Source organism: Orycteropus afer, unplaced genomic scaffold (assembly GCF_000298275.1).
Source record: "Orycteropus afer afer isolate SDZICR_OR568_19922 unplaced genomic scaffold, OryAfe1.0 scaffold00106, whole genome shotgun sequence".
Lineage (NCBI taxonomy): Eukaryota > Metazoa > Chordata > Mammalia > Tubulidentata > Orycteropodidae > Orycteropus > Orycteropus afer.
The window spans coordinates 5,265,256-5,292,179 of record NW_006921693.1 but is presented as its reverse complement, the minus strand read 5'-3'; the positions used below and the strand labels follow the sequence as shown (position 1 = coordinate 5,292,179).

Here is a 26,924-nt window from a genome sequence, read left to right as displayed (position 1 = left end):
TGCCTCGGAAACCCAAGGAGGGATCGCTATGAGTCAGGTCCATAACAACACGGCACATAACAACAACAACAGCTAAATGTTACCAGAAAATCAAAAAACCAAACTCACCGCCCTCGAGTCATTTCCGACTCATAGCATCCCCACCTTGGGTTTCCAAGGTGGTATCGCTACTGAAGTAGATTGCCCAGTCTTCCTTCCAAGGAGTGGCTGGTGGGCTTGAACTTCCAGCCTTCTGGTTAACAGTCAAATGCTTTAGGCACTATGCCACCAGAGCCACCAGAGCTCCTTCACTTAAAGGGAAGACTCTTATGTTCATGTATTTTCCTACTCAGAGAAGGAGCGCAAATATTTTTTTTTTCCTACAATGGGATGGGAAGATCGTTGTCAATGTGCGTGTTTACAAATGGAGCAGGGGACTTACTTCCTACCTGCTATGCTACATATATGTTGTTGTTGTTGTTGTTATGTGCCGTCGAGTCGGCCCGACTCATAGCGACCCCTCCTTGGGTTTCCGAGGCAGTATCACTACGGAAGTAGGACTGCCCAACCTTCCTTCCGAGGAGTGGCTGGTGGGTTTGAACCGCCAGTCTTCTGGTTAGCAGTCAAGTGCTTTAGCCACTATGCTACCAGAGCTCCTATGTATGCTACTATATATTCAGAACGTATGCAAGTATGATTTACAGACCTGAGGGAAATGTGTGCTCCTCTCGTCCCAAGTCATCCCTGTTGGCTCTATCAAATGAGCCTTCTACCTAGTGCTCTAGAAGTTTCCTCTGATGGTGAGCTGTGTTGGACTATGATTCTGTGATGACTGACCTTACATATTTGTCCAACATATTCATCTTGCCAGTCTCTCACTTTCTAAAATTACAAAACTGGTATTACATCTCTGTTCTGTATTTGAGATTATGCAACTGATTTCATTCATTCATGCATTCAGCAAACATGTACTTGGTGCCTGATGTGTATTAGACATTCTTTAGCAGTGGTCAGGTGACAGTAATGGGGCAAATGTAAGGTGGGACCATTGGTAGGAAAACGTGTAGCTTTTCAGATGACTACTGTCTCTGCCAACTCTGGCACTATACTTACTCAGCTGAACTCTCCATTTTCATACTTAATTATTTAATAATCTGAAGAGCTAGAGAGAACAACAGACTAAAATGAGAAGCTGGCCCTATGAATGTCCAGGCTGTATGAGAATATGACAGTGCTTTGCACTTAGTAGTGCTATAATTCTGAGCAGATGTCATATGTTTATATGTTTTATGCTAATGTTCAGGAATATGATTTTCCAGGGAATACATTAACTCACTGATTATGCTCCTCCTTAGACTGTAAAGTCCTTGAGCCCAGGGAATGAATTTCATTTTTGTAACTCCAGACCCAGCCTGGCATGTGCCATATTCATTGATTTTGGTTGAAGAAGTGAGTGAATGAATGACATCTACAGATGAGGCTGTGTAGTCTCAGTAGCTCCTCAGGCTTCTCTAAGGCTTTCTTTGATCTAACCCACAGAGGCTGGGCTGCCTTAGGAGTGAAAATGGCTGCCCTGGGAAGTTGAGTGTATCCTTATACTAATCCTAAAAAAAAAACAAAAAAACAAAAACCCCACCCAACCAAACCCATTGTTACTGAGTCAATTCTAACTCATGGTGACCGTATAGGACAGTGTAAAACTCACCTGTAGGGTTTCCAAAGCTGTCAATCTTTAGGGAAGTGGTGTGCCTCATCTTGCCCCTGCAGAGCAGCTGATGGGTTCATGTTGCCGACCTTTTGGTTAGCAACTGAATACTTTAACCATTGCATCACTGTAGTGGATCCTTAAAATACCCCGATTGTTCAGAATCCTATGAAGGTAAAACCCTGAGCTTTGGAGTCAGACTGTCTAGGACAGGTTCAAAACATGGTTTGAAATTTAGGTTTTACTCACTCACTAGCATTGTGCTTTGTATTTCCCTTGTAAGGGAAATACTTGGTAAGTATTGAATGAGACAAGATAACTGGCCTGTTGTAGGTGTTAAAGAAATGACTGATTTCTTTCCCTATCCACCCTTATTCTCATATTTTTCCAAGGATAGGTTCAAGGTACAGGAGTGCCTAATTGTTTCTTGGATTGATTATTTCTGGGGTTCTAAGACAGAAACGAGGAGTTCAAGCATAGCAAGGACGGCACAGAACTGGTCAGTGTTTTGTCTATTGTACACAGCGTCACTATGAGTCGGAGCTGACTCAACAGCACTTAACAACAGCAAAACAAATTTTAGTTCATGGGGTGGTATGAGAATCCATGAGATATGTACATACTGCATTGCTGGCACCTAGCAATCACTCCATAAATGTTAGCTATTATTACTATCATCGTTATAAACTGGTTCTAGACCACTGGGTCTTTGGCTTACCTTTAAAAGGAACCTCAGACATGTGAGTGTCCGATGGGACAGCCACTAAATTGGCGTCATCCTTTTGTTATTGTTTATCCTGTGAACATGAAAAGGCGTGAATAAGAGTGTGTAGCAAGCTGCTCATTGTTGCTGTTAGGTGCCATTGAGTCGTCTTCGATTCATAGTGACCCTATGCATGGCAGAACAAAACACCGCCCGGTCCCGCGCCAGCTCCAGGACTCCTGCTATACTTGAGCCCATCGCAGCAGCCACTGTGTCAATCCATCTCGTTGAGGGCCTTCCCCTCTTTTGTTGACCTTCCACCTTAACAAGCATGCCATCCTTCTCCAGGGAATGATTCCTTCTGACAACATGAACAATGTAGGTGACACAAAGTCTGGCCATTCTCACTTCCAAGGAGCATTCTGGCTGCACTTCCTCCAGGACAGATTTATTATTTCTTTTAGCAGTCCATGGTGCTTTCAGCATTCTTCTCCAGCACCACGTCTCAAAAGCATCAATTCTTCTTCAGTCTTCTTTATTCATTGTCCAGCTCGCATATGCATATGAGGCAATTGAAAATATCATGGCTTGTGTCAGGCGCACCTTAGTCCTCAAGGAGACATGTTTGCTCCTCAGCACTTGAAAGAGGTCCTTTGCAGCTGACTTTCCCAATGCTATACATTGTCTGATGTCCTGACTGCTGCCTCCATTGGTGTCGATTGTAGAACCAAGCAATGTGAAGTCTTTGACAACTCCAATCTTTTCTCCATTGTGATGCTGCTTACAGGTCCAGTTGTGAGGATTTTTGTTTTCTTTATATTGAGATGTAATCGATACTGCAGACTGTATTCTTCAATCTTCATCAGTAAGTGCTTCAAGTCATCCTCACTTTCAGCAAGCAAAGTTGTGTCATCAGCGTATTGCATGTTGTTAATGAGCCTTCCTCCAATCCTGATGCCACATTCTTCTTCATATATGAAGAAAGGATACAACCCTAATATACTCCCTTCTTGATTTTATGCCGTGTCCCCTCGTTCTGTTCAAACAGCAGCCTCCAGGTCAAGGTACAGGTTCCTCATGAGTACAATTAAGTGTTCTGGAATTCCCATTCTTCTCAATGTTATCCACAATTTGCTATGATCCACACAATCAAATGCTTTTGCACAGTCAATAAAACACAAGTAAACATCATTCTGATATTCTTTGCTTTGAGCCAAGATCCATCTGACATCAGTAATGATATCCCTTGTTCCAAGTCCTCTTCTGAATCCAGCCTGCAGCTCTGGAAATTCTCTGTCAATATAATGCTGCAACCCTTTTTGAATTATCTTCAGTAAGATCTTACTTGCGTGTGATATTAATGATATTGTTAGATAATTTCCACAGTCTGTGTGATCACCTCTCTTTGGAATGGGCACAAATATGGATCTCTTCCAGTCAGTTGGCCAGGTAGCTGTCTTCCATATCTCTTGGCACAACCTACTGAGTGCCTCCAGTGGGGCATCCATTTGTTGAAATGGTATTCTGTCAATTTCTGGAGCCTTGTTCTTTGCCAATTCTTTCAGTGCACCTTTGACTTCTTCTTTCAGTACCACTGGTTCCTGAACATATACCACTTCCTGACATGGATGAAGATCAACCAGTTCTTTTTGCTCAGTGACTCTGTGTATTCATTCCATCTTCTTTTGATGCTTCCTGCAACATTCAATATTTTGCCCCTAGAATCTTTCAGTATAGCAACTTGAGGGTTAAATTTTTTCCTCAGTTCTTTCAGCTTGAGAAATGCCAAGCATGTTCTTCCCTTTTGGTTGTCGAACTCCAGATCTTTGCACATTTCATTATAGTAATTGGCTTTGTCTGCTCGAGCTGCTCTTTGAAATCTTCTGTTCAGCACTTTTATCTTGTCATTTTTTCCATTTGCTTTAGCTACTCTTTGCTCAAGGGAAAATTTCAGAGTCCCTTCTGACATCCATTTTAATCTTTTCTTCTTTTCTTGTCATTTTAGTGACCTCTTGCTTTCTTCATGGATGATGCTCTTGATGTCATCCCACAATTCTTCTGGTTTTCGGTCATTGGTGTTCAATGCATCAAATCTATTCTTTAGATGGTCTCTAAATTCAGGAGGGATATATTCAAGATCATATTTTGGCTCTCTTGGACTTGTTTTAATTGTCTTTAACTTCAAGTTGAACTTGCATATGAGCAGTTGATGGTCTGTTCCACAATCAGCTCCTGGCCTAGTTTGGGCTGAAGATATTGAGCTTTTCCATCACCTCTTGCCACAGATGTAGTCAATCTGATTCCAATGTGTTCTATCTGGTGAAGTCCATATGTATAGCCACCATTTGTGTTGCTGAAAAAAAGGTATTTGCAATGAATAAGTTGTTGGTCTTGCAAAATTCTACCATGCGATTTCCAGCATTATTTCTGTCACCAAGGCCAGATTTTCCAACTACCGGTGATTCTTTTTGTTTCCAACTTTTGCTTTCCAGTCACCAGTGGTACACTCATCCTGATTGCATATTCTGTCACTTTCAGACTGCAGAAGTTGATAAAAATCTTCAATTTCCTCAGCTTTGGCTTTGGTGGTTGGTGCATAAATCTGAATAACAGTAGTATTAACTGGTCTTCCTTATAGGTGTATGGATAGTATCCTATCACTGACAGCATTGCACTTCAGGACAGATCTGGAAACATTCTTTGTGATGATGAATGCCATTCCATTCCTCTTCAAATTGTCATTCCCAAAATAGTAGATCATATGGTTGTCTGATTCAAAATGGCCCAAACCAGTCCATTTCAGGTCACTAATGCCTAGGATATCAATCTTTATGCGTTTCATTTCATTTTTGACAACTTCCAATTTTCCTAGATTCATACTTTGTACATTCTATGGTCCAATTATTAATGGATGTTTGCAGCTGTTTCTCCTCAATTTGAGTCATGCCACGTCACCAAATGGAGGTCTTGAAAGCTTTACCTTATCCGTATCAGTAAGGCTGGTTTTACTCTGATGGGGAAGCTCTTTCCAAGTTGTATTTTGAGAGCCTTCCAACCTAAAAGGCTCATCCTCCTGCTCTATATTGGACAATGTTTCTGGGCTATTCATAAAGTTGTACAGTAATGTATCAGACAGTGTTTCTCCACTATGCGTGTTTCTCTGCTATTCAGGCTGCTCAGGAGGCTAAAAATGTAGCCCATCATTATTGCTAATATGGCAGATATTTGAGCAACTTACTGCTTGTTCTGTTTAAAAATTGCCCTTTCACTCTTTTAGCTAGTTTCTTGTTTTGTTTTGTTTTGTTTTCTTTTCTTTTACTGCTCTCTGGTGCTAATGTTTTCAGATTTACCCATACATTTTCTAACCCTAATTTAGGTTTTTTTCCCCCCTACCATTTCATTTTGTTTCCCCACCGCCTTACACCCACCCCACTGAAGCTGGCATCTAGCCAAGGTTGAAGAAAATCTAGACGGTGGAGTATGGTTATAAACAAACAGATGAGAGAGGAATGTCTGGCCATTATGACATCATGGGCACATGGCTGCTTACAAACAGAGAGAGCTAGTGGACACCAGGCCAGCCCAGTTACTGACCTAATATTACTTAATTTAGGTAAAATCAACAGACATTCTAGGATTTGATAGAGTGAGGGATGGACTGCAAGCTTGGTTGAGAAATAACTATGATTAATATTGAACCAATTAAAGTCCTGAGTCATGGATAAATGGTCAGATTAAAGATAATGTTAGTTGATTAGACTGACAAACATAGGTGATTTTTTCCCTTAAATTATTTTGATTGTTAAAATAATACTTGCCAATTGCAAACTATGCAAAGAAGTATAAACTGGGAAATGTGTAAAAATATGAACACCAAGATTAAAATGACCCATAGTCATTCTCTGTAGAGATCACTCACCAATAAAGTCCTGGGTTCTTTCCCCAACAACCCATTTTCTAAACGTGTGTTGTTGTTGTTGTTGTTATGTGCCGTTGAGTTAGACCTGACTCATAGTGACCCCTCCTTGGGTTTCTGAGGCCATATCACTACAGAAGTAGATTGCCCAACCTTCCTTCCGAGGAGTGGCTATAGGTTTGAACCACCAGCCTTCTGGTTAGCAGTCAAGTGCTTTAGGCACTACGCTACCAGAGCTCCTTTCTAAGCATATAGATGAATAAACATTTTTTAAAACTGGATCTTGTATACACACGTTCACACACACACACACACACACACACACACACACATATATATATACATGAAGACAATACTGTATTGATCTAGATCTATACAGAATTGTCTTCGTTTTCTTACCTTTTCATGTATCATTTTACTTGTTTTAGAATTAATTTAATTACGAGATTTTTAAGGGCTTCATAATATTACACTGAATAGACGTGCCATAACAATGTAACTGTTTTAATGTTGGAAGTTTATATTATTTCTGCTTGTTTGCTGCTAAAAATAACTTTCTTGAACAGGGGTTTTTTTTTTTTTGGGTACACATATCTAAGCGTACATCTCTCTCTCCTTAAGGAGAATTCTTACAGTTGGAACTATTGAGTTAAAGAGCATAAAAGGTTTTAAAGGCATATTGCATAACTGTTTTGCAGAAATGTTTATCAATACAAATTACTCCAGTGAAATAATTTTATTTACTACACACTTTTTTTCTGGGAAAGAAAAACATGTAGTTCAAGACCAATATACTAAAATGATAAAAACCTTTTTTTTTAAGGCATTTTTTTTTCCTTCTCTTTTTTATTTTTCTTTGCTTTTTGCTTTGAATCAACTGAGATTCACTTTAGGTAAAATCAGTTTAGGAGCTACTTATATTTTTCCTTGCACTGTCCTAGGTACAATTCCAGTGGATGTCACTTAAGGGCATTTCCAAGAAAATGAAATAAAGCCCAAAGCCTGGACCTATCAAGAGGAAGAATGATGAAGGCGAGGTCTAGGTGAGCTGATTAAATACATGTATCACTTTGCTTTTCACTGGCTTCTGGACCAAATTGCCACATGATGCAGGAAATAAAGTACAGTCCAAACACAGGAGGCTAAGTTAAATCCAGGTTTAGTCAATGGATAGTATATTTTAGGTTTTAAAATTGGTGTTGAAGATAATTGAAGGCTTATGAAAAGATGCCAAGTTAGACTGCTAAGAAAAATAGAACCATTGTCTTTCTAGTCCTACAGCCATTCATAATTCAGTGAAAAACATGTTATTGCTGGCTGCATGCATTAATGTTTTACTAATGGAAAAATAAAAAAACACAGTGTGAGAAAAGGGAAATGAAATGTAAGGTATGGTCATTGACCCTGACAGAGGTTACACCTGTTTTAATTCTTAAAACCTCAGCTTAAAAGTAAAAAAAAAAAAAAAAAAAGTAACTTCCTTTGATAGGCCTTCCATGACCCAGGTTTAATTTATAAGCCCCAAAGCAGCATGTATTTTGTCTTTCATTGACATGCATGCCATCTGTCATTACTTATTTACTGGTTGTCTTCTCCACAAAACTCGAAACTCCATTGTAACAGGTACAGGCGTACCTTGTTTTCTTGGGCTTCACAGATACTATGTTTTCTACAAATTGAAGGTTTATGGCAACCCTACATCAAGCAAGTCTGTCAGCGCCATTTTTCCAACAGCGTTGCTCACTTCATATCTCTGTGTCACATTCTGGTCATTCTTATAATATTTTGAACTTTTTCATAATGCTGTTGCCCTGAGAAACCAAAAAATCCTTGTATCTCACTTTACTGTGATACTCACTTTATTGCTGGGGTCTGGAACTGCAGCCACAGTATCTCCAAGGTCTGCCTGTGTCTTCTTTGTTCAGTGTTTTAATCCCAGAAGCAAGGATAGCACCTGAAACACAGCCAACACTTCAGGCATATGTATTACATTGAATTGGATTGACAGATGCTCTCATTATGCTTTTGTAATCAATATTCAAGGAGGAAAAAATGAAAACAAAAGTATAGATTAATGTAATTGGTTCCATGACTTGCAACTACAATTTGCATATGATTACACAAATGCTGAGGGAAAGTTGAGCAAAAAAGTTGACTGTGTGAGAAGTCTTTTTTTTTTTTTTTAATTTTTATTGTGATTTGAGTGAAAGTTTACAGAGCAAATTCACTTTCCATACAGCATGTCACATATACTTTGTCTCATGACACTAACTACAATTTCCCACAGTGCAACAGCTCCCCTCCCACTTCTTGCCCATAGTTACCTCTTCCCTGTGTCCTTCCCTCCCATGCACTCCTGCCCCCCGGAGCTCTCTCCCTGTGCCTACACAGCTTTTTTATTTTCCCATGATTGATCTCTCCAGGGAATGTATCTACCTAATGTAAATGTTCAGCTTATTTGCCTGCCTTTTGTTTGGCTGGAAGCCAAAGGAGTGGGTTCAATTCCAGACCTGAATTCCTAGCTAGGGGCCCTAGTCTCAGGGGTTCCATCAGGCTCTATCAGACCAGCAAACCTGGTCCCCTTTTTTTTTTTCCTTTAAATGATTTTGAGTTTTGTTCCACACTGTTCTCCTACTCTATCCAGGATCTCCTACATTGATCCCCCTCCGAATGGTTGACAGTGGTAGCTGGGCACCATCTAGTTCTTCTGGTCTCAGTCATATAGGCTGAGGATCACATGGTGTACCAGTCGCTTGGACTAATTTTTTCCATGCGTCTTTGGTTTTCTTCATTCTTCTTTGCTCTGGATTAGGAGAGACCCATTGTTGCTTCTAGATGGGCGCTTGCAAGCTTTTAAGATTCCAGTCGCTACTCACCAAAGTAGGTTGTGGAACAATGTTTTTGTGTAGTATGTTATGCCAATTGAGCTTGATGTCCCCTGTAACTATGGTCGCGAGCCCACAGGGCCAACAACTCGCTCCCTCTGGGTAGCTGGCTGTGGCCAAGAAGTGACTACAACCTTGCCCCTTGTCAGCTCTACCATATACCTGGGAATTCTTACAGAACAGACAAATACAATTATAGAAACGTTGTCTGCCAACCCTATACATGGTCTTGGGTATACTCCCCCTTGCACAGACATACCTAAAAGTTCAGCCTGTCTACCCATCTATCCACCCATATGTTTGCCTTCACTGACAATACAGTACTATGTATGCAAGAGGGTTCATTTTTGTTGTCTCTACCTCCCATGCACCCTCTATTTCTTCCTCTGTCAGAAGTCTTTTTAAGGAGCCTCTGTGGTGCAATGGTTAAGTGCTAGCCTGCTAATAAAAAGGTTGGTGGTTCAAACCCACCCAGTGAGTGACTCCATGGAAAAAACTACCTAGCAGTCTGCTCACATCAAGATTACAACCTGGGAAAACCATCTGGGGCAGTTCTACTGTGTCCTATAGGGTCACTATGAGTTGGAATCCACTTGACAGCACCTAAAAACTACCACCTTTTTGGATGAGGTGAATGATGATCAAGAAAGTTCTGAGGGTTTTGATTTAATGTATTATAAATAAAAATATTAATGAAAACAGAATTGCTTAGCTTGGTACAATGAAAACAGAATAAAATGAAGAAATGAAGGATTGTATTGAACATATTTAAAAATGTTTACCATACACCAGATGCTGAGTATACAGCTATGAATAAGACATGGTACTGCTGTAGGGAGTTGAATCTCATGGAAAAGACATATGTAAATAGGTAATTATAATACAGATTTGTGCCTGGTATGACAAAGAAATGGAGTTATGAAAGCTTTAAGAGGAAAGCATGATGATGAATCTTGGTCTTAAAGAATGGGTACTTTCAAGAAGGAGAACATGGCTTTTTCCAGCATTGAGACTAGCACTTAAAAAGGCATAAAGCCTGACATGCAAACTAGGTTAACAAAAACAAAAGAGTTGGTTAAACAAAAAACTGGAAGGATCACAGATACTTTGTGTTTGTTTTTAAGGCAACTAGATCTTATATTGGGAACTCTGGTAGCGTAGTGCCTAAGGCACTTGACTACTAACCAGAAGGCTGGCGGTTCAAACCCACCAGCCACTTCTTGGAAGGAAGGTTGGGCAATCTACTTCCTTAGAGATACTGCCTCGGAAACCTAAGGAGGGGTCGATATGAGTTGGGTCCGACTCAATGGCACATAACAACAACAACAACAGATCTTGTATGCAGTTTCAGAGGAGCCCTGGTGGTGCAGTGGTTAAGCACTTGGCTGTTAACTGAAAGGTCAGCTGTTTGAACTCACCAGTGGCTCCATGGGAGAAAAGGCTTGATGATCTGGTCCCATAAAGATTATAGCCGTGGCTGAACAATTAGGTATGTCTGTGCAGGGGAGAGCGTGCCCATGACCATGTGTAAGGTTGGCAGACAATGTTTCTGCAAGTATACTTGTATGTTCTGTAAGAATCTCCAGGTATATAGTAGAGTTGACAAGAGACAAGGTTGTTGTCACTTCTTGGCCAAGACAGCTACCCAGAGGGAGCAAGTACTTGGACCTGTGGGCTTGGGAACATGATCCCAGGGCACGACAAGTTCAACTGGCATAACATGCTACACAAAAACATTGTTCCACAACCTACTTTGGTGAGTAGGGACTGGGATCTTAAAAGCTTGCAAGCGCCCATCTAGATGCAATGATGGGTCTCTCCTCATCCAGAGCAAAGAATGAAGAAAATCAAAGACGCATGGAAGCAATTAGTCAAAGCTACTGGTACACCATGGGATCCTCAGCCTATATGACTATGAGACCAGAAGAACTAGATGATGCCCGACTACCACTATCAACCACTCGGAGAGGGATCTATGTAGGAGATCCTGGATAGAGTGGGAGAACAATGTGGAACAAAACTCAAAATCATTAAAAAAAAAAAAAAAAAAAACAGGTTTGCTGGTCTGACAGAGCCTAGTGGAACCCCTGAGATTATGGCTCTAGCTGCCCTTCAGGTCTGAAATTGAACCCATTCCTTGGCTTCCAGCCAAACAAAAGATAGGCATGTGAGCTGAACATTTACATTAGGTAGATACACTCCTTGGAGAGATCAATCATGGGAGAATAGAAGGGATGTGTATGCACAGGGAGATAGCTCAGGGGGCAGGAGTGCATAGGAGGGAAGGACATAGGGAAGAGGGCTATACAGGGGAAGTGGGAGGAGAGCTGTTGCATTGTGGGAGATTACAGTCAATGTCATGAGACAAAGTGTATGTGAACTGCTGTATGGAAGATGAATTTGCTCTGTAAACTCTCACCAAAATCACAATAAAAATTAAAAAACAAACAACGGATTATAGCCTGGGAAACCTTATGATCAATTCTGCTTTGTCCTATAGAATTGTTACAAGTTGGAACCAACTAGACAGCACACAACAAGAAGATTCCTGAGCCAGATTTCTCAGGTTTGGATTCAGAGTCCAGTGCTCACCAGCTGTGTGATCACTTCTCTGTGCAACAGGTGCTTGTCTAGAGAAGAGGGCTGATAACAGTATCTGACTCATCGTGTTGCTATGACAAAATGGCTTAATATTTTAAAAACACTTAGAACACTGTCTATAAGTGTTAGCTCTTGTCATGATTACAAAGTTATGTCTCAATATTACTTTCCAGTGTGTTGCTGATTTTGTGTCATGGCTCACTGCCTTTGCTCCAGGCTTGAGGAAAAGATTTTTGTTTTTGAAGAAACAGAGCCATGTGTCTTAGACTAGGTTCTCTAGAGAACAAAACCAGTGAGGCTTATGTATCTAAATACAGAGGGAAAGATTTATTTAAAGGGAATGGCTCATGCAGTTGTGGAGGCTGGGAAGTCCCAAATCCATGGGTCAGGCTGGAGGCTTTTCCTGACTCACTTGTGCCTTGTATGATGCAACTAATGTGTGCACAACCAAAAATGCACTCTGTCACTGCCATCGAGTTGGATCTGACTCATAGCAACTCCTTGGGTTTCCAAGGCAGCATCACTACAGTAGATTGCCCAACCTTCCTTCCAAGGAGTGGCTGGTGGTTTTGAACTGCCAGCCTTCTGGTTAGCAGTCAAGTGCCTTAGGCACTATGCTACCAGAGCTCCTATACTTTATAATAAGTAATAGAATAAGGGAATGAAGAAAATAAATATTTGCTGAATGCTTACACCCACACACACACACACACAACAAAACAAGGAAGAAATACTAAAAACAATTACAGTCCTTATTTCTTTGAAATGCTTGATCAAAAGGAGGGAATGGTAAGGGATATAAAATCAAAAAAGGCATCTGACCCATTTGTATAATGACTGGACTAACTCTAGGAGGTCAATGTAATTTTTCACCTAGACTTTACATTTGCCACCTAGAAGCTCCAAGTTGCCTTTTTCCCAGATTCTACCTTTGTTGGCTAGGAGCCAACCCCTAACACTGTTAAGGAAATGGATTTCTTTGTGATTAGGCTAAAGAATGTAAATGCTTCATGTAGACTTTTTATTTCTGTCTCCTCTGGTTTCCTGACATTCTGAGCATAGTAGTAGTTCGCATAGTAGTAGTTCATGGAAATGCTTTGTTTCCATTCTCCTCCAGAGATCTAACACTCTTAAGAAGGTGATAGTTAATGAATAATTCCTGAAAATACCCATATTATTGCTTTGTAATGGACATGAAACCCTCTCTTGACCCTGTTTTTAAATTATGTCTTTTAGCCAATCAGTGTATTCATGTAACCAATATTAAAGATTCTGCTTTACTTTGCCCTGCCTTGGACTGACCTTAATCACTGTAAACCAATCATACTATAATTTTATTTTCCCCTTTCAGTGCTATAATTGTGTGACTTGCATTTTTTCCTTGACATCCCCTGCACTTCAGTGATCTGCCATTGCAGTGTTAATTTTGGCTTCAGTCAATCCCTGTGATTTTACTTCAGCGGAGTGAGAGTTTCAGTTCTCTGTGACATGGGTGATCTCCATGATCACAGATCCTTCCCTCAAGACTTACACTTAAGTGAATGGGTCAAGAAAGCATGAATAAATTATTTTGTGATTTGGTAAGGGTCAAAGGAGACTTGTTGGAAGAAGTGCCAGCTTTGAAAAAACAAAAAGGACAGAATCAGAATTAAAGACATCAGTTGAGTGGTAAAACAGTGAGTGAAAGCACTGTCGTGTTGTTGTTGTTATGTGCCGTCGCAATAAATATTCTGATGGGCAGGGTGTACTTAAGGCGCCAAAGGAGTTTCACTATTTTTTAACAGGGCTTGTCTCTCATCCGGAGACTTTTGCACAATTATCGGAATGTTTGTCTAGAACACAATTCATGTAACTCCTCCAGAGACTGACTCCCTCCGCGCAGTATAGGACTGCCTCCTGTTTCCACAGTGTCTTGTCTTCCTCAGGGCACTAATGACACATATGTACTTCTTTGTCGTCCTTCCCTTCCCCCTCCTTGTTTCCCCTGTCCTAGAGAAAATAGGGGCTACTCTCTTCAGAGTATCTTTAGCCTGAGCACGATGATAGATGCGTAGATGCCTGACAAGTTTGGGTGAGGAAGTAACGCAGCACCTATTATCTCTTGTCTGGCAAACAAGTTCTTTCCGATTCGTCCGTTCCTCCTGCACCGAGTTCTTTTAACCACCTTCACTTACACAAGGCACAACACAGAAAATCTATATCTGATTCATCTCTACGTCTCGGGGGCCAGCACGTCGCACGCGCTCAATAAATGCTCGCGGAACGAATGGACACAGACATTAGGCGGGGGATCTCTCGGGAGGGTTTCGGCAGAACGAGGTCCATTTTGGCTCTTTTGAGGACCCCAGGTGCAGGGGCTGGTACCAGTGGAATGACCCGACCGCCAAGGGCAAGTCGCGCGCAGACCCAGCCCACCTCCACGCCCCCGAGCCAGACCTAACCTTCTTCCAGGTCCCACCAGCCAGGAGACTCCCTAGTCCCACGCCCCCACCCCACATACCACGCAACATCGCCCTAGCGCCTCTGAGGACGTTGCTGCGCGGGGTCTGCCGCCTGCGATTGGCCGAACGAGGCATAGCGCCATCTCAGCCTACCGCGCGGTGCGCGCCCTCATTGGCTGGAAGCGGTGGCTGGGGGCAGGGCTGGCGGGCGGGGCGGGGCGGGGCTGGCTGGCATCCTGGAGCCCCGCCCCCTGGTCCTACGCGTGGGCCGAGAGCGCTAGTGCTGCTCCGGCGTAGTGGGTCCGATTGGGAGAGTGGGGTTGGGTGCGGTTACTCTGGTTACAGCGCAAGCGCCTCTGGGGAGAACGCTGTTACCGCCGCCGCCACACGCTAAGGATGATGGTGAGGAGGCCGCTGGCAACTGCTGCTGCTGCAGTCCTCTGAGTGGAGATCTGTGGAGAACGCCTTTCCGCCACGAGAAAACCGGTTTGGAAGGTTCGGGGCTGGGGAGTCGGGGAAAGAAGTGAGAGAGTGGCCGGGCTTCTTGAAGCCGAAATCTTGACTCCGAGGCCATCTTTTGTTTGAGAAGGAATCCAGGCTTTTTCCTGTGTGCAGGTGGGCCGGGTAGTGTCGCTGGCCGGGGGCTCTCGTTCCCTCGCGCCTTCTCAGCGCCGCGGGAGGGATCGCTGTCTGAGGGGCGAGGCCGATTTTCTCGCGGCGCCTAGCTATTTCTTTACGAATTCCGCTGGTCCCTTCCGCAAGGGCACCTGCTGCCGGGCATAGAAAAGAAAGGTTTTACCGCCCGACGAACAGACATAAAAAACGGCAGCAGCAGTCAGCCGGAGGACACCCCTCGGAAAAGGGCGGAATCGATTCCCTGAAGGAGGCGGGTGTCTGATGCGGAGCCGGCGTGTGGTCGATCCCGGTGTCTGAGCCTGCTCCAACTCCCGTCGCCACCAGGGTGCTTTTATACTGACTTTCTGTGCTTTTAAAAATTATCTTAAATTTCAGTTGTCATCCGTGCCTGTGTTTCCAGGAGTTTGGCCGCTACTCCATGCCCCTTTTGGTCCCTTCTTTTGGGGAGAACCGCGAATGACCAAGACCCTCCAGGGAAAGAAAGCAGCGCCCCAGTTCCCGGTGCCGCCAGGAAGCCTTGAGCCATGTGGACCTTTCTGGGCATTGCCACTTTCACCTACTTCTATAAGAAGTGCGGGGACTTCATCACCTTGGCCAACAGGGAGCTCTTGCTGTGCGGGCTGCTCTTCCTGTCGCTGGGCCTGGTGCTCTCCTACCGCTGTCGCTACCGGAGCGGGGGCCTCCTGGGCCGGCAGCAGAGCCGGGCCCGCGGCGCCGCCTTCTCGGATGTTCTGTCCGCCTTGCCCTACGTGGGCGTCTTCTGGGCCAAGGCCCCCTCTGGATCCGAAAAGAAAGAGCAGCTGCGGTCCAGGAGGGTAGGTTGGAGTCGGGGTGGACGAGTGGATGCTGGATCGCTGCTACCCGTTTTAAAATTGGGATCGGGCCCCTCAATTTACTTAACCCCGCTCCCCCATTAAAAGAGCGAAAGGTGTTAGCTTAGATACTCGGTGTACATTTCTCATTTAGATTTTTTTTTTAAAAGGGTTATGCTCTTGGCACTTCCTTGGCTACATCCTTGGGAGTCACTGAAAGTGTGTGTTGTTGAGAGTCGGTTGCACCTCAGATGAAGGTGGAATATTGAATATGAAAGGTAAAATGAAATGTGAGGATTTCATTTGGAAGGAGGACAGAATGAATATGATAAAATATAAAAAACAAAAAATTCATTTTAAATCCTTGAGGAAGGATTGTATTTGGACCTGAGAAGAAGGAAGTGGGGGACAGGTCAGTCCACGGCTGAAGTGAGAACTGGCTGGGGAAAGTTACAGACCAAATTGAAAGCAGAGTCAGAGTGCTCACCAGTTCAGAGCTGTGGGTGAGCAGCTCTTCTTCCCCATGTCACTGGGTCACCCTGTGATGAGATGATGGTGCTGAGTCAAAGGCCAGGCCTTCAGGTACCTGTGATTGGGATTTGTATTATTTTTAAAGATCATTCTAGTTTCTGTGTGGAGAATGGATTGTAGGGGTATACTAATAAATAAAGGGCAGGGAGTTCAGGCCAAGTGAGGGATGAGGTTAGGGCTTGGGGTTAGGGTGAGTGGTTTTCAAAGTAATACACCCTTTGAGGGTTCTGTATTTATGGTGAGACCTTGGGCAAACTGCTTTATGTCTTTAAGAATCACTTCACCTCTTCTTACATGGGCACCAGCCCAATCTTATAGGTAGTTAGGAAATGAAATGATTTAATGTTTGCAAAATCCCTAGTCCATAAGTACTTAATAAATGGTAGCTATTAGCATTAGTCTAAAGGTCGTATGTATCTATAGACTAAACAGCACATATCTGTTAGGAAGCTTTTGAGTAGCACAAAATGAGTTTAGTGGCATGGTGGTTACGGATTGGAGGAGTAGGAAAGGAAGCAAAGGGAATCCTTAATTCACAATTGAAATCTTTTTTATTATTGTCTGAGATAACATCCCTCAGGATCACCAAGCATGGCCAGGTGTTTGGCAGGTTGTCACTGCTATCATGCTGTGCAGAGAAATTTTGGGATAGGAAAATTGGGACACTAGCAGTCAGTATTGGTTCCACTTTTTGAATGCTCAGGCTTTATTCTCATTTCCTAACCAGGGAGTTGTTAGACTCTGATCTATCGAGTCCTAAGTTCCCATTAGGATTCCTCTACTGAAAGACTTAACTGCCTCCAAAGGTTCCATTTCAGAATGTGTGTGTGTGTTTAATAGGTAACTTAGGAAGAAAATTAATCAAAATTGCCTAAGTTGACAGAAGGGGCTTGACTTGCTCCCAGAATAATAATTTAAATAAAGTCTGCTCTGATCAGTCTGTTGGAAAGAATAGACTCTTGTGTTCTCTGCTTGGTAAGTGACAGAAAGGTCCTTCTCTAAGAGAGTTTATGAAAAATGGAACAGACAAGGTCTCCGTCCATTATAAAGGTAAAAGAAGGCTGGGTGTAGTGTTGTTGGGTGCTGTGGAGTCAGTTTGGACCTAGTGACCCCATGTGACAGATTTTAGAATCACAAGAGAATCAAAGTTCTAAAGGGTCTGAGGGGATAATCTCCTTCCTTTATCCCTGAGTTTGTTTTTTTTTTTTATTAAGCCCATTCAGTGACATTTGTCTTATTCATTCAGGTCAGAGAATTCAGGAAGTTGGTTCCTTGCAATTCTGTATCTAAAGTGTTCACATTTGTGAATCCACTCACTAAGAATAAATACTTAAATTACAAGATTGAATTGTTCATTTAGGCAAAAAATAACCCCACCAAAACAGGCATTATTATTCTTGATGAGCATAGATCTCAAAGCAGGAATTTTTCCATCTTCTTATAATCAGAGTTAAGTTTTGCTGTTAGACCAAACATTGATGGGGTTTAATATTTATCCTTGTTTCAGTGAGGTTTTTTTTTTTTTTTTACTGTTTGACCGCACTTTCTGAGTACTAAACCAAACACCAAACTTGGAGCTATCGAGTCGGATCTGACTCATAGTGACCCCTCCTTGGGTTTCAGAGGGGGTATCTCTACAGAAGTAGATAGCCCAATCTTCCTTCTGAGGGTTAACAGTCCTTCTGGTTAACAGTCAAATGCCTTAGGCACTATACCACCAAAGTTACCCTCTGAGTACCAGGAGGGAGAAAAAGGAAGGAATAAATAAGTATGTTTTTAAATGTTTAGAACTAAAGTTGTAAATCCCAAGGGGACAATTTGAATTAATTTTGTTATTCTTGAATTTTATTGAATTGAATTATTCTAAACTAACTGACCAGTAAAGGAGCTCTGATAGCACCTTGGAAACCTAAAAGGAGTTGCTGTGAGTTGGAATCTACTCCATGGCCGTGAGTTTGTTTTTTGGTTTTTAATTACCAATAGCCATGGTTTGAAACTTTTTTTTGTTAAATAAAAGTGATTTTAGATTAAGGTAGCTTTTAGAAATGAAACTCCAGAAGGAGAAAACGAAGGTGAATAGCAGAAGTACCCGAAAGGTGCTGCCTATTTGCAGCTTGAAATCAAAGCAGAAGTTTCTTACGAGTGATTGGCATCTGGTAGATGTTCAGTATATATTTGAAGAATTGAGTAATTGAGGATAGAATTTTCCCTGTAAGTCTCTGAAGCCCCTTATAACCATTTATCATATTTCACCTGGTGTGGATTTCCAAGTATCTCTTGACAGCATTTTTTAAATACTATATTTGGAAAAGAAGCTCTGGTGGCATAGTGCCTAAGGCACTTGACTGATAACCGGAGGCTGGCAGTTCAAACCCACCAGCCACTCCTCAGAAAGAAGGTTGGGTAATCTACTTCCGCAGGGATTGTTGTTGTTTGCCATCGAGTCGGCCCCGACTCATAGCGACCCCTCATTGGGTTTCCGAGGCAGTATCACTACGGAAGTAGGATTGCCCAACCTTCCTTACGAGGAGTGGCTGGTGGGTTTGAACCGCCAGCCTTCTGGTGAGCAGTCAAGTGCCTTAGGCACTATGCTACCAGAGCTCCGCAGGGATATTACCTCGGAAACCCAAGGAGGGGTCGCTATGAGTTGGATCTGACTTGACGGTAGTGCGTTTGGTTTTGGTTTCTTGGTATGTTTGGAAAAGAAATAGTGTCATTGAGATAGTATACATTTTTTATTTAAACAGTATTTTGACATCATTGATTTGTATATAATACTTGGATTTAAAAAGTAAAAATTCCTTTGTTTTGTGATATTTAAATTCTAACTTTTTTCCAAGATGCTAAATTCCACTGTGTCTATATATTAATAGTATGACTTAAGGGTAACAAATGTGTAAACATAATTCACTTTTTTTTTCCTTTAACTAGCATCAAAAAGGAACAAATATTTCAGAAACTACCTTAATAGGAGCAGCAATAACTTCTCAAAATGATCCAGAAATTATCATTGTGGGATCTGGTGTACTTGGCTCTGCTATGGCATCAGTGCTTTCCAGAGATGGAAGAAAGGTGACAGTAATTGAGAGAGATTTAAAAGAGCCTGACAGGATAGTTGGAGAATTTCTGCAGCCAGGTGGCTATTGTGTCCTTAAAGACCTTGGTCTTGAAGGTAGGTTCATATTGAAGAGTTATGTACTATAAGCAAACACTTTACAGTATCTTATGACTGGTAAAAAATTATTCCACTTACAAAAAGTAACTGTTCTCCAATACCAGTCATCAATGAATTTTCCAGTTTTTCAAAATTACCAATGAATATCCATGAAAATAAGAGCGAAAAGCAAAACAAAAAAACCCATACCATTTAGTTGTTTAAGGAGACATGAAGTACATTTAATGAGCTATTACAATGGAGTGGATAAATATTGTAATGGTCAAAATAAAGGATTTGGGAAGCTTCTAGAGTGAGGACATGAAATGCAGTGAAAGTTGAAGGGAACTACCATTTTACAGGAGCTCTGGTAGCATAGTGGCTAAAGCACTTGACTGCTAACCAGAAGGCTGGCGGTTCAAACCCACCAGCCACTCCTCGGAAGGAAGGTTGGGCAATCCTACTTCCATAGTGATACTGCCTCGGAAACCCAAGGAGGGGTCGCTATGAGTCGGGGCTGACTCGACGGCACATAACAACAACAACAACAAAACCATTTGTAGATTGCTTCTTATGTGCCTGTTCTTGTAATAAGTGTTATTACCTAGAACTTTCATCATTTACCCATTCAGTCAGTTTTTTTAAGCACCTGTGCATTTCAGAAATATTTATTCACTGCTTATTTTGTGTGAGGTTTTGTAGTGGGTACTGAGGAATGCTATTTAAAAAAACTGTGTGAATATAGTGTGGAGAGTAAATGGAAGATTGTGCCAGTAGTAGTAGCAAGAGTAGATGCAGGGATTCCAATGGAGGCTCATTGTTAAGTCCAAATGACAGATAAGGGTTTGGACTAGCAATGTAGCTGAGGATATAAAGAGAAGTGTACAGAGTTGTGATAAAATTAACAGGCAGAAATGGCATGATTTAGAAGGCTTGGATGTGAGAGATGAGAAAGAAGGTGATATGAAAGATGATTCCTAGATTTTTGGCTTGAGCCAACTGGTAAATGTTGGCACATTTGCTGATAAGACCAGAAGAGGAGCAGATGTAGGAGGAAATTTTGGGGGACTCTATTGAAACATCCAAGTGGAGATAAGTTGAATATATGAATTTAGAGCTCAGAGAAGTGATTTAGGCTGGTTGGAGTTATAAGTGTAGATGTCAGCATGTTTCTGGTATTTAAAAGTCATAACAATTGAGACCAACTAAGAGAAGAATGTAAGGAGAATAAGGCAAGTCCTGGGAAACTCTGATATTTAAAGGTTGGGTAGAAGAAGAAAAGCCTGCAAAAGAGACTCAGAAGGAGCTAGAATAATGGTAGAAGAAAGCCAGAGGTATTTGGTGTTACTTAATCCAAGAGAAGAGAATGTTTCAGTAGGAAAGAACGGGTGTGTATGGAAAAAGGGAAGGATAGCTTAGTCATATATTGGCTAATGAAGGTTTAGGTAAGATGAGTCTAGATAAATGACCATTGGATTTGGCAGTTTGGAGGTGGTTGAAACACCTTAATGGATGATGTGCTGCAGTGGAATTGTGGCAGCAATAGAAGTAAATGGGAGGTAAAACTTTTGACACTAGAGACTGCGATGCTCTTGAGGTTTTTTTGGTAGTCAGTATAAACAGGGCAGGAGTGAGATGGGGCTGGGAGGACAGAAAAGGTATATTTTGATACTAGAGCTCAGTTGTATGGGGATGATACAGTAGAGAGGAGGAAACTGATGATGAGAGAGGAGGTGACCAAAAGTGTGAAATTCATTCATTTATTTAACATAGTCATTAAGCATTAAACAAATGGTAGGTACAGTTCTAGATGCTGAAGCTAGGTGTTCTGGTTACGTACTGCTGCTCTAATAAGAATATGCCACAAATGGGATGGCTTGAACAAACAGGAGTTTATTCTCTTACAGTTCAGGAGTCTAGAAGTCTGAGTTCAAAGTGCCAGGCTCTAGGGGCTGGGTGAAAACCCCTCAGCCTTGGGCTTCAGCTCTGCCTCCTGCACCCAGCCCACTGGAGCTAGAGGCATTTCTTCACTCAGACAGCTGCTGGCTGCTGAGGCTGACAAGCCCAAGGTTGATAAGTAAAAAGGCACAACCCAATGATATCAAACCACATGGCAGGCCATTAATTCAAGTACATTGAAAGTCCCAAGGTCGCCAGAGCATGGTAGACTGTTGAACAAATGACATGGCTACATGCAGGGTTCAAGTGTGTTATAAGCTAGAAACCATTCCCAAAGCTGTTTCTTATATATGGGAAGCAGATCACGTACCCAAAGCAGCTACTTAGCTGCTTCAGTAGATTCCACTATAGAGTTAATTACCAATCTCACCATGGGGAATAACTGCATTCAGCTGCCCAGCCACTCAACCAGGCCCAGCCAAGTTGACACACAAACTTCATCACCACACTAGGGTAGTGAACAAAACAGATGACAATTCTAGCCTTCGTGGAACACGTCTTCGAGTGTGTGAGGGGTGATAAAAGGTACTAAGTAAACAAAATTTAGAGCATGTTTGTTAGTGAAAACAGCTTTAGAGAAAAATCAGAAAAAGGTAGGAAGTAGAGTGATGTAATTTTAAATAAAGTGGTTGGGGGAGTCCTCAATGAGAAAATGGCATTTGAGGAAATAAGTGTAGGGAGTGAGGGAGCAACCCCTAGGGGATCTGAAGAAAGAATTCCAGGCTGAGAGAACATCTAGAGAGGAAGCCCTGTGGGAGAAGCGAGCCTGCTTGGTTTGAAGAATGAGAGGGGAGAATAACATCGACTAGCGCGGTGTGATTGAGAGGGAGAACAGTGAAGAGAAGAGGTCAAGTAGCTAATGAAGACTGAATTCCATAGGACTTTGTAGCCCACTGTAAAAATTGGCTTTTATGCCAAAGGGGGAAGCCACTGGATGATTTAAGAAGAGTTATAAAACTAACTTGCATATATATATATATAAATAAAATTTTATATATATATATATATATATATATTTTTTTTTTTAATTTTATTTTTTGAATTGTGACTTGGCTGAAAATTTACAGAGCAAATTCACTTTCCATACACCAGCTCACATATACTTTGTCTCATGACATTGACTGCAATTTCCCACAGTGCAACAACTCCCCTCCCACCTTCTCCCCATAGTTACCTCTTCCCTGTGTCCTTCCCTCCCCTGCATTCCTGCCTCTGGAGCTGTCTCCCTGTGCATACACAGCCTTTCTATTCTGCCATGATTGTTCTCTCCAAGGAGTGTATCAACCTAATGTGAAATTTCAGCTCATATGCCTGTCTTTTGTTTGGCTGGAAGCCACAGGAGTGGGTTCAATTCCAGACCTGAAGGGGAGCTAGGGGCTATAGTCTCAGGGGTTCCACCAGGCTCTATCAGACCAGGAAACCTGGTCCCTTTTTTTTTTTTTCCCATGATTTTGAGTGTTGTTCCATATTGTTCTCCCACTATATCATAGATCCCCCTCTGAGTGGTTGACAGTGGTGGCTGGGCACCATCTAGCTCTTCTGGTCTCAGTTGTATAGGCTGAGGATCACATGGTGTACCAGTTGCTTGGACTAATTGTTTCCATGTATCTTTGTTTTTCTTCATTCCTCTTGGCTCTGGACGAGGAGAGACCATCATTGCATCTAGATGGCCGCTTGCAAGCTTTTAAGATCCTAGTCACCACTTAACCAAAGTAGTATGTGGAACAATGTTTTTGTGTGGTATGTTATGCCAATTGAGCTTGATGTCCCCTGTGACTATGGTCCCGAGCCCACAGGTCCAAGTACTTGCTCCCTCTGGGTAGCTGGCTGTGGCCAAGAAGTGACTACAACCTTGTCCCCTATCAGCTCTACCATAACCTGAGAATTCTTACAGAACATACAAAAATACACTTGTAGAACCATTGTCTGCCAACCCTATATATGGAATTGACTTGCGTTTTAAAAGTATGGTTTAAAAGTATTCTCTTATTGTGTGGAATAGAGATAAAGTGGCAGGGTCAGAAGCAGGGAGACCTATTAGGAGCTTGGAATATGGTAACTGAAGTAGAGGTGTAGAAAGTGGTCACATTTTAGAAGAGCTAGAAGGACTTGCTGATGTATGAGATGTTACTAGGTATAAGAGAGAGAGAGAAACTAAAACCAAACTTGCTGCCGTTGAGTCGTTTCTGACTCATAGCGACCCTCCTTAGGTTTCTGAGGTGGTATCTCTATGGAAGTAGATTGCCCAACCTTCTGAGGAGTGGCTGGTGGATTTGAACCGCCAGCCTTCTGGTTAGCAGTCAAGTGCTTTAGGCACCACGCTACCAGGCTCCCAGTCTTTATGTATCACTTTTTTTTCTTTTTGAGAAGTTTCATTCTTTTTCTGGTTATTGTGCCAGTGCCACACATATTTTGAAAAATGGTGTGAAAGACCAACTGCTACTATGTTGTTATGGACAGAACAGGTATACTCAGTATAGGATTGTGGCTTATTTTATTTCACATTGCATTTTCTTAACTTTTTGAGTTAATGTGGAATTACAGACCTGAAATAGTTTCATGTGTGGTTATCCTTAAGTCATGTTACAGATTTGCTAAGACTGCCATTGTTCTCCAGAGCATTAAGATTTCTGAATGGTTACTGCCCAGTTTTCCAGGTGGTATTATAACTTTACAGGGACTCATTTTTTTATGCCTTTGTGTCCTTCTTGGTGGCTAGCATAATTCTGGACATATAAACATAATTGATGTTTTTGAACTGAATTTATTTGCAGATACAGTGGGAGGCCTTGATGCCCAGGTTGTGGATGGCTACATAATACATGATCAGGAAACCAAATCACAGGTTAAGATTCCTTTCCCTCTGTCAGAAAACAATCAAGTGCTGAGTGGAAGAGCTTTCCATCATGGAAGATTCATCATGAGTCTCCGGAAGGCAGCTATGGCAGAACCCAAGTAAGACCACAGCTCCAACTGTATGTTACATAAGTTAACACATTTAACTCTGGTGTCTGTATAAATGCTGCTTCATAAGTTTTGAGTGTAGGCTAGGACATAGGTAGTATAGTAACTAAACCATGAGTTAGGACAGAGTATTAGATCTTTGTTGCCTTTAAGAATATCATGTAGAACATACTGTTTTGAATGACATAGAAATGTGGAGAATATTCCTTTGACTAAATAGATTATGTGGTGGGATTTAGTAGCTACAGTTGTAACTAGTGAGTAAGTCCATGTATGTAATTCGGGAGTTTAAGTTTTTAGTTAGGAAAATTTCTGTCCCCATTCTTCCTAAGAACCTAGTCTGACAGGACTGGCTTCTTGTCTTGATTGTTTATTTATATTTCCCTCTTGCCTTTAAACATTATCTGAGAAAGTTTTAAACATAAGAACCCTCATGTGATTGACATGGCCTTAAGTGTTGACAAAGCAAGTGAAGCAGTAATTACCTTGGAGACTTTTGATATTCATGAAAGTAGAATACTTTTCATTACATAAAAACTGAAAAATAAACCAACATATAAAGATCATAATAATTATCCCATGATTCTTCTGACTAGAAATAACTACTATTAATAATTTAGTGAATAAACTTTATTTTTTTCCTTTCTGTTATGAATGTGTATGGGTATGTAAAATTTCTCCATGTATATTTATTTTTTATTCAATTCAGATAAAAATCTCATTTATTTTTTAAAATAATTTTTGTTAATGTTAGTAATATGTATTCATTGTTGCTTGCTATATTAGAAAATACGAGCCACACATAATTTTAAAACCATTAATGTTTTTGCCCCTTGTCATTCCAAACCTTTTTTGTGTACACATATGTATACATACAAGTAGATGACCATATAGTGTTTTTTTTTAGCATGATTTTTATAGCTTCCTGGCATTTCCTGCTATGGATGAACTATAATTTATTTATTGAAATACAGTTTTTTTTGTTAGACTTCACACTGTTTCTACTTTTTGACTATTAGTAAAATAATACTGCATTGAAGCATTGAGCATCCTAATAGCCAGAGTTGACACAATCTCTGCAAGTAGAACAGCCTCCCACGCTGATTGAAGAACAGTAAATACTATAGTAGTGTATGTTGTTTACAAGTCTTAGAACCCTTTAGCAAGTTACCTTGTGTTCTTCTCTGAAAAATGGGAATAATAAGTCTTCCCAAAGCAGTTGTTGTGAGAATTACATGCCTGGGAAAAATAGTACTGTTTTCATGATTATTCAGAATTTTATAAGTTTTTCTCTATGATAATTGAAAGATAATCCCCTTTTTTCCTATACTCTTGCCAAACTGAGTCCTTATTTTGTTTTAAAGTTTGCCAAATTGCTAGGCATGGTGGTAGTTATGGGTTTTGTCATTAGTAGTGAAGTAGTAAATTTTTCCAAATGTTTTAGGGACATTTGCATTTTTTCCTTGGTGAATGGTCTTTGTCCTGTTTGAATAAATTGATTTTAATTGCAATTATACAGGAGTAGAATATCATTAGGATAATTATATTTTAAATGTTGAAACAATATGTTTTTGTTAATCTTAGTAATTTTGCAAAATTGTATGTAACACATAGGTCAACTAAATAAGGAGCAAGATCTTGTCATATCTCCTTTAAATTGTTCAGGTATGCTGTGACAGAATCTATTTTTTTATTTATCCTTTAGTGTAAAGTTTATTGAAGGTGTTGTACTCCAGTTACTAGAGGAAGATGATGCAGTAATAGGAGTTCAGTACAGGGATAAAGAAACGGGAGAAATCAAGGTAAGATTTATCAAGTATCATCTCTTCCAAAGAGATTTTGTTTTGTTTTCTACTTTTTCTCCTACCCTTGTAAAAAAGTAAGCTCAGCAGTTCATTATTCATCATTTGGACAGATTAGCTCTTTAGATAACCTCAAAATACTAACATTATTAAAAATGGAGATGAGAGTTTTCTGGGATGATAAGAACATTTTAGAACAGTGGTAATAGTTGCAGCGCATTGTGAGTGTGAGTAATGCCATTGGATTATACTACTGAAAGTGGTTTAAATGGCAACTTTTATGTTTTATGTTTTTATGTAATGAAAAGTATTCTACTTTCATGAATATCAAAAGTCTCCAAGGTAATTACTGCTTCACTTGCTTTGTCAACACTTAAGGCCATGTCAATCACATGAGGGTTCTTATGTTTAAAACTTTCTCAGATAATGTTTAAAGGCAAGAGGGAAATATAAATAAACAATCAAGACAAGAAGCCAGTCCTGTCAGACTAGGTTCTTAGGAAGAATGGGGACAGAAATTTTCCTAACTAAAAACTTAAACTCCCGAATTACATACATGGACTTACTCACTAGTTACAACTGTAGCTACTAAATCCCACCACATAATCTATTTAGTCAAAGGAATATTCTCCACATTTCTATGTCATTCAAAACAGTATGTTCTACATGATATTCTTAAAGGCAACAAAGATCTAATACTCTGTCCTAACTCATGGTTTAGTTACTATACTACCTATGTCCTAGCCTACACTCAAAACTTATGAAGCAGCATTTATACAGATGTGTAGATGTGTAGAATATCATTTAATGTGTCTGGAACTCAGAAGAGAGCTTAG

General features: G+C 41.0%; 1 protein-coding gene across 1 annotated transcript in view; it reads left to right on the top strand.

The window, feature by feature from the left end:
- Positions 1 to 15,390: 15,390 nt before the first annotated feature.
- The window catches only part of SQLE (squalene epoxidase), a 24,009-nt gene continuing 12,475 nt past the window's right edge, over positions 15,391 to 26,924 (top strand). Inside the window, exons 1-4 of the mRNA XM_007943403.2 lie at positions 15,391 to 15,681; positions 19,141 to 19,381; positions 24,097 to 24,277; positions 25,992 to 26,088. Of these exons, the coding sequence (XP_007941594.1) occupies positions 15,391 to 15,681; positions 19,141 to 19,381; positions 24,097 to 24,277; positions 25,992 to 26,088 (810 nt within the window). The remainder of the gene's footprint in view (positions 15,682 to 19,140; positions 19,382 to 24,096; positions 24,278 to 25,991; positions 26,089 to 26,924) is intronic.